The 16861-nt window shown below is 42.8% G+C and overlaps 1 protein-coding gene across 6 annotated transcripts in view; it reads left to right on the top strand.

Annotated features, from left to right (window-relative positions):
* Positions 1-16861, top strand: part of MCU (mitochondrial calcium uniporter) — an 82556-nt gene that overhangs the window by 9546 nt on the left and 56149 nt on the right. For 2 of the 6 annotated variants that reach the window (XM_052677534.1, XM_052677528.1), the window contains exon 1: positions 5581-5748. The exons of 2 other annotated variants lie outside the window; for them this stretch is intronic. In XM_052677534.1, the coding sequence (XP_052533494.1) occupies positions 5596-5748 (153 nt within the window). In that variant the 5' untranslated portion in view covers positions 5581-5595. Of the gene's footprint in view, positions 1-2867; positions 2910-4152; positions 4253-4340; positions 4485-5580; positions 5749-16861 lie in introns of those variants that run through there. 2 more of the 6 variants (XM_052677535.1, XM_052677531.1) reach the window with 2 other exon arrangements.

The following is a 16861-nucleotide window of genomic DNA, read 5'->3' as shown; positions in this document are numbered from 1 at the left end:
ACTCATCCTGAATGCTTTCATCCACATTTATACTTCAGGAGATTTGGCAACATCTGTGAGCAGAGTTGCTGTGATTAGCCTGACATTTATGTAACAGAGCGTGCTGCAGAGGGCTGCTCTTGGAATTGGAGTTGAAGCACAACGGTGCTTTTCAAGGCAGTATTTACATAACTTATATGGATTTCTACACTAGAGAGCCTGCGTTGCTGTACGCCAGTCAGCTGATGGTTGTATCTCTGTGTTTGCTGTTAGGGTACGGGTTTGATGGCAGCAGAGCTCTATTTGCCTCCTTCAGAATGTGATTTTTATAGCCACAAGTTAGTGCCAACGATGCTTCATGTTGGATTCTGGCCCAAGAATATATGCAAGCTTTTTTACATCTGTGGGAACGTGGAAGTGCACGAAGAAAACTGAATTGCTGTAATTGTGCTCTGAGATGCCATAAAGTGTCTGGAGGCTGTGCTATGTGGCTGATTGGCCAAGGTGGATGGAAACCTCGCTACCTGAGAGGTGCGTATCAGTCCTCAGAGCTGTCACACTGAGTTGTCTTTGCTAAAAAGTGAAGTACGCCCTCATCTTATTTCTACCAAACGCACCCTCAAAAAAGCCCCAAACCAACAAACAGCACGTAATTCCTTTTTGATAACTTTTGTGGCTGTCCCCCTGAGATGGGTTAGCCTGCATGCTTCAGGCTGTCCTAGAGAAACCTGTGAATGATAAAGCTTTTCAGCTCTTTGTCACATTTTCCAAGTTTAAGACCCTTTCAGTTTTCATAGTATTCACAAATATCTGTTGAATCTTGTTTCTTTAGTTTATGGTGCTTAAGTTCTCAAAACATCTACCTTTTTTCTCTGTAAACGGGAAGTGATATAAAGCACATCTAAATTAGTTATTTTGGCCATAATTTGCCTTGAAAAGAGCATCTCTGCAATGTTTCATTTGAAAATGGTTATATTTACTTGCAAACTGAGCTGGTCATTAGCATGTGAAACTTACTTAATACACAGTGATTTATTTACTTAATACACAGTGATTAGAACTCGTGTTTTGTGAGCTGTGTTTATAACTGCAGCTCTCCAGCTCTGGTCTCTCTCTGTGCTGAGGTGAAGTTTGCACCTCAGTATTCCCTGTCAGTCATACAGATTCACATGACGTTTTTCCATCCTTGTTAGCAATCTCTTCAAGCTTTCCAGCCTGAAGCTTGTAAGAATGAATAGATCTACCTCAGCTTGTCTATTATCTGAAGAAATGGAACTGATTAGCAGCATCTTCTTTCTTATTGCAAAGACATCTTGGTGAGTCCTTCAACTTCTACAGTGGGCTGTTTGAGGTGCATGAAGTGCTGGCACATAAACGTGAGATCGGCACTGGAAATCTGTGTGACTCCATGGGAGGGAAATTCTGATTTATTGCATGCTACCTGAATATAAAAATCCTTCCAACGCTCACTGTGAAAAATACCTACAGAATTCATTGCCAAACTGAAGAATGCTACGCTGAAAAGACAGTGTAAGTATAATAGCTTTATCTTCTTTAAAGCAGATAATGAAGTTCAAGGTGAGCAATATTGAAAGTGAACTTGATAACATGCTAATCTGTATAAATCAGTCTCTCAGATTCTCAGGGAGGCTAGTATGTCAGTCTACAGGGAAGGCTAAGGATAGTTCCAGACAGAAGAGAACACTAAGAGTAGATGAAGGATGGAGTGAGGCTGAACTATTGCCACCTGTTGATGTTTCACTTGGTGATCTCTTGCTGTAGTATTGCAAGGTTTTGAAGGCATTTTGAAACACTTGAGTGATTTCTTTTTAGTCTCTTGACTTAACTTCCAGTAACTCTTGTGAGATGTTGCTATTGTTACCTATGATGTGGTCATTTTGGTGCTGTTGCTACAATGTATTTTCCCCTCCTATGTAATAGTGTGCTTAAAAAGAGAAAATTTCTTCTTCGCTAGGGCTGTTGCCTAGTGATAGGTGTTCACTTCCTCCTAATAAGACTACTGAGTTGTTGTAGGGCTATTAGTTGCTCTTAAAAATATAAAAAATAACTCATTACGAATACTCTAGGAGGAGCACAACCTTACACATACCATAAAATGTCTCAGCAGCTATGATTGGTGATTGCAGGCTTGCTGATAACTGATCTGATAGGAGAAAAATAACCGGACTCTGACTTGACACTTGCTGCTTTTCCACCCACGGGTCTGATCAGCATTAGTCATCTCTTTCTATACACAGTAACTAGGATAGAGCTACAAAGCTCAAAGGTTGGATGCAGTCTGCTACCAATTAGTCCTTAAGAGAAGAGGAAAGGAGGTGTGCCTTTATGCTGACTGTTGTGGAGGTGGTGGCAGTGCAATTGATTCAGTTTGTTAGTTCCAGCTGGTAAGAATAAAAATACTTCTGTTTAGAGCAGCTTTGAATTGAGGTGAATATAAACACATGACAAAGCAATGCCATGCTTAGCTACTAAGAACTGCTGTTTCTCTCCTTGTTTGTTGCATTAGAAACATCCTGAGCTCATCTGCTGTACACGCTTTTACATTGCAGTGTGGGCCATGTGAATGTTAGTGTTTGTTGGTTTAATCTAGTGCTCAGAGCTTGCTTTGGAGTGCAAACCTCCTTCCTTTGCAGCAGCAGTCCTTGCTCCATCTCTAGTGAGACAGTCTTCCTGGAGTCTGTGGAACAAAATATGACCCTCACATATAGGCTTTTTTCTTTTATCTGAAGCTGCTACTTAGGTAGTAATTGCCTTTCAATCTCCAAAACAGGCCCCTGAATGCTCCTTGTGGCCTATGTGGTTGACTGAGCGCCATTTCTTTAGACTGCCAAGAACTCCTTCCAACCCTTGTGATGCTGGAGGTACTCTTGCTGCTGCCATTGATGTGGCTGCTGTTCTGTCTTTGTATGGTGCGTACCTGAATGGGGTACATCTCACCTTGTATCAGTCCTTTCTTTCTTTATAGCACCTATTCTGGTATTTCTGAGGTGCTACGGCTCTGTAGAGCTACTGAGTGCGACTAATACCTTACTTGCTGAAAAAGCTAAGTACCAGTAGCCTGCAAGATTAATTGCATGTAATGTGCTGACTTGAAGCTCCAGAGCCTGCAGTGATAAATGTCTTGCTTGCGCCTTTCTGTCCTCTCCCTTTTCTTCTGTCTCCTAATAACTGTAGTTTCTGAAAGCCAGACAGACCCACACAGCACACATAGTGGTATGGAGTCCCTGCTTAACCAGCACACAGATTGTTGTGCATTGCTCCCAGTCTCCATGTTTCTGCAAATTCATTTTTGATTAAACAGCTTTTTTTTGTTGATTGTTAAAGCAGCGCCTTCACCAGCCAGGCTGTTGTATGGCATTGTTGATTGACTCATCTTGTTGAGACCTTTCACTGGTGATAATGTGAAGCAAGAAATGTACACTGTAATCCTCAGAGCACTGCGTAGGGATTCTAAAACTTGTGGGGCTGTTTTCATTCAGAATACGTTAGAACAATTTTTGGAATATGAAGTTGAGGGTATGTGTTTGCATACAGCTTATCGTTCTGTACTTATGTTAAGATTATCCTAGTTTAGAAAAATGACAGGGATTTGCTGTCGGTAGAACAGTAATCTGGCAGGCTCCTGTAACACTGATGTATGCAGTCAACAACAAATCACTTGCAGTAAATTGCACAGAGGTTCAGCATCAAATATTTCTGGTTTTACTGTTGCTTTATTAATTCAGATGAGACCAAATGCCTCACTTAGATTTTTTTTAGATGCTGTAAAGTGGGAAGGCTATGTTCAGATTTCTTGATGTTTTGCTGATTCCACAGTCAAGCAAAATGAGAACGACACAGCTTGTGAGTTTTAGGGCCACCATGATCTTTTTGCCCTCTCTCGGTTTCTTTGAAAGCATTTGTTTTGGCAAAGAGCTGTTTTGCAAGGCATCCCTCGTGAAGTTGGAAGCATTGGACTACAACCACCTCACCAATCTCGTGGCTGCTTGTATCACACTCTGGCTTTTCATTCATTCTTTCCAGTGGAGAAGTTAATGTTTGGGTTAGAGGACTCTGAACCTATTTGAATTAAAGACCTAGAGGTGTTTGTATCTTCAACAGAGAAGGGAGCCAGTGCACAACTTCCCTTGTCCATATGCCTGAGCTGTGAAACGTGTGTGAAGAGGACAACGTGGTAGGAAGAACTGGTGTTGGCATATTCCAGTATCAGTACAAGTTTGTAAACTGGATATTCTCCTGGTTTTCAGGACTTGTAAGTGTGGGTTAATATGCACGAGTTGCAGGGTGACCCTGACTTTGAGAAGCTGCTGCAACATGCTTTGTGCCTGCTCACTCTGTAGCTGTGTGCTGGGAAAGAGGCCTCAGAGGAAGAGACTTTATGCAGTCCCTGTGCAGGCAAGTGGTTGACCTTCATGAATCCTTCCTTGTCTGGATGCAGAGGAGCTTTTCAGAGCACACTGCCACCGCTGTGTGGATTTCCCCAGGTATGCTGTAAGTAAATGTTTAGTTTCTAGGAATCTCTGCCCTTTGAATGGCATCCTTTGAGTCATTCCTGGAGAAGCAGAATATTTCTTGGACCTCGTAAAGGATTTTGACTTGTGATGTTCAACTGGCTATTTGTTCTGTTTTTAAAACTGCCTTTGGGATTGAGTTGTTCATGTTGCTGAAGTCTGAACTGGAAAGGAGGAAGTTGATTGTAAATAAGACTGCAACCAGAATCAGGCTGCCTGTTCTGCTCTCTGGACTTGCATGTGCATTAACTCCAGGATGCTTTCAGAGGGAGTTTTTTGGTACGCGGCTCTTGTGACTTGCCAGGGATAAACAGAAATGGATTATTATTTAATGCTGTATAATGGAACAGATCTAATTAGCATTATACTTACTAGAGAGATATAATACATAGTGCACAGTGGTGTTTTTTGGAGGTTATCAGAAGTCAACTTTTCTTTGCGCTGATGACATGCCTGCCTCTGCCATAAAAAATCACATTAAAGTAAATCTCTGTGCTTTAGGAAATATGACTGTGGTGTCAGGTATGTACATGTGGCTGTAATAGTACTGGAGTTAAATCTTGAGTAGTGTGCAGTATAAGTACAGCGGGTGGTTTTACTTTGGAAGAGTGCTAGAAGCTTGAAGGGTGTGAGTACCTTGTAGCTGGGGAAGCTGGCCTTCCTTGGCAGCGTTCAGAAGGAGTTGAGTTGGTACTGCTTCCTAAACTGTACGTCTCTTGTACCATCATATTAACTTGGTGTTTTCTCCACGTGATGTCTAGTAAATCTTGCCTTAAGTGTCAGTGTTTAATGGCAGGAGTTGGCAAACAGCTAGGATAGAGATCAACTAATGAAAAACTTAGGTAGTATTACAGAAATCTGGCTTAAAACCAAAAACCACGCAAATAACAAGGAGGAATTCAGTGCAGTCCCTTCTGTTGCACCTTGTCTGTCTTTCTCCCTTAGTGGGGGATTTTTCAGGCTCCAGCAGCTTTGCTTATTGCTTGGAGTTAAACCAAATGGATAGAAAGCAGTTGATTTGGAGGGATGAGTCTCACCTGGCCCAGCTCCCTCTTTGTGGTTGGAGGGCCTTGCTGCCTGCCACATGGGTGAGGAGCAGCTGTGTCTGCAACAGCAGAATAAGAAGCAGATTTGGAGGGGGCTGTGGCAGCCCCTGGGGCAAAGCTTTGGGCATAGACTGAGCAGCACCTCGCTCAGCTGTGCAGCAGCTTTGGCCTTCCTCAGTTTGGAGCATGTGGTGAGCAATACATGTTATTTCTGCCTGGGAGTACTGGGCTCCTGCTTGTATTAGCCCTCTGTGTTATTTAATATGGTGTGTTGTAATTATCTGGCATCTTAAATCCTCTAATGTTGCTTGGTGTTATAAATGCCCTGTGGCTGGGGAGGGAACAAATTATTTGCAGTTGAAGAATGAACTGTTTATTACCAGGACAGTTCCCTCTGGGGAAACAACTAATAGCAATAAAATATATATGCCTTATTTTCCCCTTCAGCCTTTCCCCAAGCCTCAAAGAAAGTCTACAGCAACCCTGGAAACCATGGCGTAGACGCCTTCAGTGCCTCTGGCTCTTGTTTGTGTTGCAGTGGTATCTTCATGGGAGATCTCTCATTCAGGAGGAAATGTTTGAAAACTTTGCAGACAATACTTGATGTGTTATTGCTTGCGTGTGTGCTTAGATCAAAATAAGCCTTTTATATTGGCAGGGCAGAGGACAAAGATTGGCTTTTTCAAGCATGCAAGTGGCTGGTTAAAGCAAATAAAGATAACACTGTATAAATATTTATCTGCTAGCTTGGTTGTGTGATGGGTGGGTGTGGTGTGGGTTTGTTTAAATTGGTTTTTTTATTTTTTCTAAAAAAAGGCCAACACTTGAACATGCATCCTAGCTCCATATCCAGCTTTCAATGAAGGAAAGCTGACTGAGGTCCTTATGGAGAGTCCATAGAGTTACTGATTGTAAAGTTGAGTAAAATTGGGCCTTCTCTGGTGATTTGTCTTGGGAAAGGAAATGTGTTATTGCATACGTATTATACACACATGGCTAATAAAGTTGTGTTGCTATTTTTCCTTTTCCTGGCTTAGTGCCCTGCTTTAAAGCATGTCAGCTCTGTTTGGACAAAGGCAGTTGGTCTGTGGCTTACAGATGTGATGCTGATTTTTGAGTTATTGCTTACCAACCAAGTGGCTTCTGTCCATTGCACGTAATGGCATTTTTTAGCACGTACCTGGGAGCTTTGGGTAAAGAATCTTTTTCAAGCAAGCCTGTGGCCGTGAAAGGGTGGCAAGAGAAGTAATTTGCCTTGCTGGTGTTTCACAAATGTGTGGTGAAAAATAACATCTGTAGTTGTCCCAGAAATGAGGTGCTCTGTTGGTAAACTGGTACATTCATATTGTTCAGTGTTCTCGTTCCAAAGCCCGTGTTATCTGATCCAAGTTTGTAAAATCCTTTCTCTTGTAAACAAAGTTCTCGTTTTGCTCTTTAAGCTAATGAATAACTCAATTAAGAAAATATGTATATATATCTGCAAGCCAAATCATCCCACAAAATCGTAGGGCATGATTGTCTTGGTTTTCCTAGAGATGGAAGTTTGAACAAAGGCTGCTAGCAAATGTTTTGATTAAATCTTTATCCAAAACTTAAGTTTGTTTTTCTCATGACAAAATCCAAGTCAACTAAATATCCTGAAGCTGTACGTGTTGGTTTTTGTCTTTTTTTTTTCCCCTTAAGGGAACAAGACCATGCAGACCTTAAGAGAACAAGACCTAAGTGGAACTTGAAGTACGTACGTCCTGGCAAAGCAGGAGCACAGAGGAGTGAGTGCTGCTTCTACAAAAAGCAGTGCTAACAAACCCAAAATACAGTTCCTCCGTGAGCTTGCACTGAACATTCCTGTTGTCCTGTAGAAAGAATGAGCAGATGATCTTGCATGTATGCTTACCCCCTGTGAGAAGTGATGAGGAGTCTTTTAAAGAAGCAAAAACATGAAGCAATCACACCTGTTGTGTAAGAAGTAGTGCTTATAGGCTGGGGATTTTGCTTGCAGTGTGTAAGAGTGTGGCAACAAACTCAGTGGGGTTGTTACATTAGAAGCTGAGAATGGAGATCTCGTTTTGCAGAAGAGGTTTTTGTTTTATTTACAATGATTTTTGTCAGTGCTGGTAGAAGGTTGTATTTTGCAGGTTTTCCTGATCTGTTAATTAGTGGCAATCTGAAACAGGTGTTGAAAATGACTGGGAAATTAGGTTGGAGAGGACCTCTGGAAGGTGGCAACTTTGAATCTGTGCTCTCCCTTAAAGCTGCCTAAGGCGGCTGATGGGCCTCTCCAGCCCTGCTCTGGATAGTGGCAGCCTTCCTCATCAGTGTCTGCTCCCTCCCATTTCATGTAGTCTCAAAACCTGCTTCAGGTGAGCTCTATCTTCAGCCTGGTTGGTGAGGAAGGCGCTGGTGTTGCCCAAGTACAACCTGAATTATATGTGGGTATGCAACTGAAAACAGCCCCATGCTTCCCAATTTAGAGCTCTGCTTTTGTCCTCATGTATCTTGCTTCAGTGCCACTTCAGTTGTCCTCCACTGCCTGAAATCTCGGGCTATATGCTTTTAGCTGTTTGAGAAAGTTGTTTGAATTTAGCAGCACCGTTCTTTCCAGACTTTAATTAAGCTCTTTTCTGACTAATGAGGTTCTCTACCACTTCCCTGCCACCCCCGCAGTGTTCTTTGTTCTTTATTGGTATCTTTTTGTTCATCGTTTCAGTACTTCACCTTTTTAATCTTTCAGTTTTTGTCTTCCAGCATAGAAAAACCTGAAAGTCTATAGTAGTAAAGGTTGCCTCAAAGGTGTGAGCTGTTATGTGCTGAAAGTAACTTGAAAAGCTACGCCATGTATTTGGAGGTCCAGAAGATTTTTGACATGGGGACGTCCTGCTGTTTGTTAGCAAGGTTACAGTGTAATCTGGGAGGCTCTAGCCTAGGTCTGTTTGAAAAGTGCTGTTACTCTGGTTTTATTTAAGGCTAGCAGTTATTGACAAGTTGCTTCACTGGTAGCATAGAATACAATGTGGATTGTTAAGGTAAGTCAGTGAAAGGTATGGAATGGGGTTCTCTGTTCAGTGTCATGCAGTGTTCCAAGACCCATTGAAAACAACAGCCAGATGATTAATACAGGTACTAATTCAACACTCTTATTCATTCACTAGCTGCAGTTTTTAATCCTGTGAATCCCTATGAATGTAGCAGTGTGTAGAATTTCCTGGCTGCTAAAAGATGAAGACAGGATGGTGGATGCTTGTGATCTGGGAGCCGGTGAGTGCAGCGGTCAGAGCAGTGCTGGCTAGTGGTCACTGCAGCTTACTGTCATGGCAGAAACCAGCCTGCAGCTGAGTGATGGCCTCCATGTAGAAATGACTTGTGTATCTTGAGTGCATGCCTTCCTGTGTGAGGAACCAGCTGGGTATTTTGGTAGGCCCAGTGCAAGCTTTTATTTAAGTTTATCTCCTTAGTGGTTGTCTTATTTTTGCAGGTATTTAGATGGACTTTGGGGAATTTATAGTATTGTTTCTCTAGGCTGTAATACTGCCTTAGATAGCTGTCAGCATGCAGAAGCTCTTGAGGACTATAGAAACCAACATTTTTTCCAGTATAAGCAACCAAATGGAGGGAAATTACCAGAGTTCTTGATGAACTCGGAGTGCCTGGGCTGACCAATGTCTCACGGTGCAGCATGGCACGTCTTGGTAATCACACTGTTGAAATTTCTAATATTTGACCCGATAGATGATTTAAAGCAAATCGACTGTTAGCATTCTCAATGAAAAATAATGGCGTGGCAGATGAAACTGGCTTTCCTGGTTTGTGTAACTGCACTTGACTCTTACTTTCCTTCGTGTTGGTTAGCTACATGCTATGGGATAAGGCTGTTCTGATAAAATAATGGCATGCTTGTCAGTTTGTGTCTTCTTGTTGTTTCCTTCCTTTTCAAATATGCAGTTTACTGAAGGCTGAGCAGGTGGTAATGAGGGAGTTCTTTTATAGCTGCTTCACTTGTGCTGCAGTCTATAAACAGCAAGAGCGGGAGGGCTGCTGCTAGGGATGAATTTATGCTCTTGACATCTTGATATGTATACATGTAACAGCATTGAAGAACCTCTAAGTCCTGAAAGTACTGAGATTCAGCATGTCCTGTGTATGTCCTCTAGTACTGCCTTGCAGTAGCCTTTGCTGTTGTGGCATCTGTTGCTTTTTGCTAATGGTTAAAGTGACAGCAGGTGAGCTGGCGTTTTGTGAGGAATTGCTGATGGCCTGAAATAGTAAGTTGGGGCTGTGTTTGTGTCTCAGTTGTGTATTTTGGATAATGATAGTGTTCTTTCTGTGTTCTGTGCAGCTGAGCACACGTGCAAAATGTTTCCTATGAACCTGCAGCTTTTCTCTCTAACTCAAACTATGGAGATCTTCAACTTGTTCATGTTGAAAATCATTTTACATCTGTCTATCTCGCCTTTATGGCTTCAGTCTGTTCCTGTTTTAGAGTGCTAGAAATATTAGTGACTATTTAATTCATGGATGGATTTCATGCTATTGACCTGTGTACGGAAGATTTATTTTGTGAACGTTATCAAATGCCATAATTAATGACTGATTTAGCTGATATTCTGTAGCAGGCCAAGCATCTGAGGCAAATTCTGTTCAGTGAGCTTGTTGCAAATGATTTTTTTTTTTTTTTTTTTTTTTTTTTTTTTGCTGAAAATAAACATACTGCAGGGTATCAGGTCTGTTCTCTACCTTGCTTCCGAGGCAGGTTTTTGTAGTAGATGCAGTTCCTCATTATCATGAGGCTTTATTTTATCTAACTTCTGCTTTTGTATTTGCAAAGTGCTGCCCTAATATCTGACCTGTGTTTTGCTGTTAGGACATGCAGGATGATTTCCTTCTTAGGCAGACCTCTCAGCACATACAGTAGCACTTGTATTTTAAATGGGTAATGCATGGTGCGTCTTAAAAAGTGCAGTGTGAGCACCTACAGTTTTCCAGTCCCTCGCCAAAATGTTGCAGTGATGGGATGGGGGATGGTGGGAGATGTCTGCTTCTTCATCTGCAATTTTTGGCTTAACCCAAATTAAACAGCTGAGTTGCATAGACAGTCTGCATTGGGTGCTCTGCTCTCTTCCAGCAATACCAGTCCTGTCCAAAGCTGAAGTGAAACTCATGATTTTTTAATTGATAAACGTGGTTCACTTACGGCTTAAGAGGGAAAGTGTTTTAAGAGGAAGCAGATAGGATGGCTTTGGAATCAGCTCACTGTTTTCTTGAGGATCTCCCAGAGCTTGTTTCCTTCTAGGATAAACTTGTGCAGACCTGCTCTGTGGCTGCACCTGCAAAAGACTGTTTTGATGCTGCTATGAGATATTAATGCTTGCAACCAGCTTGGCATCCGTGGTCTGCAAAACAAACTTTAAATACCTGCTGTACTGTTAATTGAGCTAACCTCACTCCATACTTTTATTTCAACACCAAACTCACCATTAGATATACAGGAAGCTGAGAGTAAACAATCTGTGGGGGGGAGATAATGGTATGCATGTGTTTTTCCAGGCCGTTTCCCCTGGGTGCTTCCCTTTGTGGGCAGAGTGGTAAGTACTGGTGATGTCAATGAAGGCAGGAGATACCCCTCGCCTGGTGTCTCTGGCTTCTGTTGGGCAGCACTAGCAGTCTGTCTGAGCTGCACTAAGGGGTCTCCTGCAGTGTGAAAGAGCACTGGAGGAGCACTTTGTTCATGCCATGGGTAGGAGCTTTGGTAAAATTCTAGTGATACTCAACCACAGTTGGTTTTTCAGTGCTGTTATTTGTTTTTCTCATTTCCTGTAATACAACTTTGGTAAGTTCTACTTGTAGTCTGAGCTTGGTCAGTGCAAAGCTTAGCTTGCCGACTGAAGCATAGGAATTCTGGCGTTGTTCAAACAAGTCTCCTTCACAGACGCAAAGCCAGACAATGTGGGATGTGAAGCTGTACGTGAACATGAATTCTGCAGCATTATTACTTATTTAGGGCTTACCAAAAGTCACAGAATCAGCAGGGGAGTATTGTGGATTGCTCAGCTTGCATCAGATTGTGACCAGCTAACCTGATGCTTCAGGATGTGTTACTTGCACGTGTGTTGTCCTTTGTACTGATGAGATCTTTTCTTCAGATCATAGAATCATAGAATCACCAAGGTTGGAAAAGACCTAAAAGATCATCCAGTCCAACCGTTCACCTATTCCCAATAGCTCCTACTAAACCATGTCCCTCAATACAACATCCAGTCTTTCCTTGAACACCCCCAGGGTCGGTGACTCCACCACCTCCCTGGGCAGTCCGTTCCAGTGCCTGACCACCCTTTCCGAAAAGTAATACTTCCTCATGTCCAGCCTGAATCTCCCCTGCCGTAGCTTGAAGCCATTCCCCCTGGTCCTATCACTAATGACACGAGAGAAGAGGCCGACCCCCAGCTCACTACAGCCTCCCTTCAGGAAGTTATAGAGAGCAATGAGGTCTCCCCTGAGCTTCCTCTTCTCCAGGCTGAACATTCCCAGCTCCTTCAGCCTCTCCTCATATGGCCTGTGTTCCAGACCCCTCACCAGCTTTGTTGCCCTCCTTTGAACACGTTCCAGGGCCTCAATATCTTTCTTGCAGTGAGGGGCCCAAAACTGGACACAGATCTTTGGTTTGGGGAGTGGTTAGATTTTTTTTTTGTTCTGCTTTCATGGTAGTCTGTAAATCAAATGAAGTTACTCAGTATTGATGCTGCTGCCATCAGCTGATGAAAGATTCAGAAAGAAAAATGAGATAACTCCATGCTGTGATGTCTTTCATTTTTTCTGTGTATCAGCTACAGTCTCATTCTCCCTAGCCACAGGAGTTGGATGCAGCAGGGATTTTTGCAGCACCTTGGAAATAGCTTTTTTTATTTCAAATACTTGTGTTCTATGGGCTTTCCTTAGATCTTCATGTGGATGAAATGTGAGGTCGCTGTTACCAGCTGGAAAGTGTTTTTCTTCTTTCAAAGTTATGTATTACTGCTGGCATTGCAGGGGTTGTTACCGTGCTGGTGCTGTGGGTAGACTGGATGGAGGGCAAACAGCTGTGCATTGCACTAAAGGGCTGTAGAGGGGACACACCAAGCCATTTTATGCTCTAATAGGAACAGATGGATCCACATTTCTCTTCTGAGTAATGAAGTCATCTAAAAGATTGAAGACAAGTTACACAGACATGGTAATACTTCATAGTACATGAACTGCAGTTACTTACACCCCCTCAGTTTTCTGCTCTGATCCTTGATGGAAATGAACTCCTAACAAATGGTGGCTTTTTGCTATAGAACAGCTGCTATCCAGTTCAATGTTTGGGTTTCTCACGGTATTGCAGCCCGAGCTTCCTGCACCATCTGTCAATAAGAAGCCTGGCCCATTGGAGAATGCTGCAGGTGCCCTGAAGATCCAGTTGAGTCGAACCTTGTGGATTGAATCTTCTCTCTCGTTAACTGGAGCTGGAACCTTCCCACTCTGCTGTCTCTAAAAGCTCATAGACTGGTGTGGTCTTTAGTTCGGGGAACATGAAAGGGAAATGTTACTCTTAGATGTATTTTTGAGAGACTGTATGTCTGCAGGCATTTGTTCCATGGTGGTTTTGTTGGTCTGATTGGCTTGAAGGCTGCCTTTCCTCAGCCATCCTTCAAACTGAAGGGCTAGGAAAGGAACGGGTGAGGTGTGTGGATAATCTTTATTCTTAATAGTACCTCCAGGCTGGCATTATAAATCAAGTGGTTTATGCTGGCTCATGTGCACTACTTTGTTAAGATTTCACTTTAGTTAAAATCAGATGCTTTGGATGGGTCCTCAGCTATAGCTTCTGGGGTGCTCCTGATTAAATGGGAAATTGTGGAATGGTCTTCTAATCCAGGGCAAAGAGAGAACTGATCCACTGTTGTATTACAGAAGTGATGCACTGACTGTACAAGTAGTTGCTCTAACGTATTCCTACCAGCTTGTGTCAAGAGCTTGCCAAGTGTGTGTACAGAGATTCTGTTTTCCTCAAAAGGTTCCTTACAGGAGCTCTTGAGTGGATGGCTGGGTCACACTGCCGGTGTGGGAGCTCTGCATGTTTTGAAATGAGGGGAATGCTCTTTTGTTTCCTATTATGAATACTCATGCATCCCAGTGACTGCTGTCCATTGCTCTGCATAGGACATTTTTATCAGTGTCTGTCCACATCTATTCCCCAGCCAGGTTCCTCCTTAGAGGTCTGGGAGGCAGAGCTGCCATGTAATAACCACAACAAATCTTCACTTTGTTTTCCTCGTAAATCTGAAGAGAAATCAGTGCTGTGGCTGTTGCCTAGAGTCTGTTGCTGGAAGCACTGTTTGCCTTAAGGCTGTGAAATGTATGGTTTGGCTTCTTAGCCAACTCTAGGCATGGGGAATATCAGTCTTGCCCCATCACAGGTGAGAGTTTTGGAGGAAAGGATTAGGTGTGAGGGATTAGGATTTCATGCTGTGTGGCTCTAACAGGAGAAGAGTTCAAACTGCCTTTCAAATTGCCAAGCAACTGTGAGTGTTTTGCTTTGTGGTAAGTGTTCCTGTTGATGTAGTGCTGTGTTCGCACTGATGTCACTTCATAGAAATGGCACTTTTATCTTGCTCCCATTATAAATACTCAGGAAACGTGTGCTGTAGTCTATATATCTGGAGGTCTGTGCCTTGCCTTGCTTCTGAAAAACAGCTCAGACCCTTCATCTCTGGCGAGTAGCTGCTGCCCTAATCCCTGGGTGCCAAGGAGCAGAGCAGTGTTCTTACGAAAACTGTCTAAATAAAAACAAAAACTCTACCAAAATCCCTGGTATGAAGCTTGGAAGCAAGCTATCCTGGGGATTTCCCAGATCTTTCAGTCCTGCCCATTCATTTGGCATGTTCTTAGCAATAGGATAACAGTTACCACTCCCTATGAAGTGCTTTGAATCCATACAAGGTACTTGCTGTCAAAATCACGGACATCATTAAAGGCCTCCTTCTGAAGGGGAGCTTCTGTAGAAATGTTTTGGAGATTATGCACGTTACTTGTTCATTTTTGAAACCTTGGCATTAGCTGGAGCTACTTGCTCTGTGTTCCTCTTTCCCCTTTGCAGGAAGGCTGTAACTAGCTCTGATTTTTAAAAACAAAACACAAACAACCTCCCCCTCAAGTTACTTATTAGCAACGGCTTGGAAAAACCATTACATTTCTAAATATACTGGATGGGAAACTTCATTTGAGGAGCCCCCATCTTGAAAAAGATCTATTTTTAGTGTCAGACTTTGCTTGAAATTTGTCCCTAGATAAGTTGTGTTGCCCTGAATAAGAAATGTTACACACAGAGGTATTGTTGGAACAGTTTATATAATTATAGCAGCAACTTTGTGTTCCTTTGACCAGTTATCCATTTTTTCCTTTCACTGGAATACTGACAGCATTGCTGTTATTGGCTGTGTCAGCTCTAACAGCTGAGCCAACTGAGCAGTTTGGGTTCTCTTTCTCAAGGAATCTCTTCTGAACTCCTCCCTGTACTTATTCAAACACGTGGAAGTCTTTCCCACTACAATGAAACAATATTCCTGTAAAAGCAGTTGTGTATCAGTTTGGTTGAGCCTTACGGGTTAAAGACATGGGCGCTGTGTTTCCACTTCTCACTGCTGTTTGGGGAGATAAAGCAAAGTGCAAGATGCCCACAGCTTTTATCTCCTCAGATAAGGACAAACATTCTTCCTTTGTCTGGTAGATGTGTTCTGGGCTGTTGTGCTTAGCGTTAATTCTGGACTAAAGCACATGTAAGAGAATAACCCCAGGGGTCTCTGAGGTCCCTTCCTACTTGGGCTGCCCTGTAGCTCTTGCCCTGTTTTGTCCTTAGTGGCTTGCCTGCCATGACCATAGCCAGTGCATTGCAAAGTTGTTTGTATGCAAAGGAGTGTCACTTGGGTCGTCGTGGCCCCAAATTGTCCTACAACTCAATTTTTGCTGGCAATTGATAGGATTGGGAAACAAATGGAGTTGAGACAAAGAGAAAAATAGATGCACCCAATGAAAACAAGCTGTCCAGCTGCTGTTGTAGCTTCTAGGATGTAGCCAGTTGGTGCCAAACAATTATATGCTCTCAGCTGGAAAGAGACTGCTTCATTCCCTCTAGCAGGATACAAAATTAATTTCCTGTGATTGTTTGCTCAGCCCTACTCAAATATCCTGTTTGGGAGTTCTTGATCTGTCAAAAGGGTGAAGTCAAGGCCAGTGATGAGTTCCCCTGCACTGTGCACAGTGTGAGCTGAGAATTTTCTATCTCAGTTGCAGTGCAATTCTGGGGCTCACTGGCCCAGCCTTGCCATAACGGAAATGAGTCGCCTTGTACCCCAAATTACTGCTGTGCATATCCTGTTCCCTGAATTAGACTCCTTTTCGAGGAGTGTGAGAACAGCCTTTTTTCCACTCACGGGACCGATGTGGAACGGTGTCCCACGTGCATCTCTGGAAATGGTGCTGGAGTACGTGTAACAAGGAGCCTTTCCTTCTGGAAGATAACTGGAGGAAGTTATCTACATATATCCATTATTCTCATATCTTCCTGCGCTGCCTGACAAGTATTATGTCAAGTTCAAACTTGGAGAAAGAGTTAGCTTTGGCTTTAGGATATAAATGTTTGTAACTTGTTGCCAACAATATCTTTGCTCCCGTGTGCACTTGACAGCTGTATCTGAAATGGGAATCGCGGCGTTTGTTCATTTAAAGAATGCATTTGTATTCCTGGCAAAGGCAACCATTATTGAAAGGAAGCTTGTGTTGCAGATTACTGGTTGCAATGGCCCATTGGTTTTAAATCCGTGTAAGCTCTGCCTCCTCTAGTGAAAGGTCTGCACAGCACTGCTGGCTGCAAACCCTCACCTCACCGCAACGCAATTAGTCTTAAATCAGGAGTGTGAGGCCATGGTGAAGGTCCCTAGAAATTCCCTGAGCTCAAGAAAACCCCTGCATCCTCGTATTGTAAATATGAGATGGTTGTGTAAATGGATGAAGCTGCTGAAATAAATAGACTGCAGGAAGAGATCTAGAGAAACGTTGGATGTTGGTGCTTTGAGCACCTGTAAGCATGCTGCATGGGGTAATTGGGAAGTGAGCTGTGCAGCAGTTTGGCTCTGCCAAAGTGGTTTAAAGGCTTATTTGTTGAACAGAAGCCTTTTTTTTCCTCCTGGAAAACCTTGGCCTTTTTCTTTTGGGATTGTATACGTAATTTTCTGTATGTTCTTGTTGGCGTTGCTGTGCAAATCTCAATCTTGGAACTTGACTCTGTTACCT

This window comes from Tympanuchus pallidicinctus, unplaced genomic scaffold (genome assembly GCF_026119805.1).
Source record: "Tympanuchus pallidicinctus isolate F22 unplaced genomic scaffold, pur_lepc_1.0 scaffold16, whole genome shotgun sequence".
In the NCBI taxonomy this organism is placed as follows: domain Eukaryota; kingdom Metazoa; phylum Chordata; class Aves; order Galliformes; family Phasianidae; genus Tympanuchus; species Tympanuchus pallidicinctus.
Note: the sequence above shows the minus strand (reverse complement) of the source record. Positions and strands in the feature narration are given on the sequence as shown.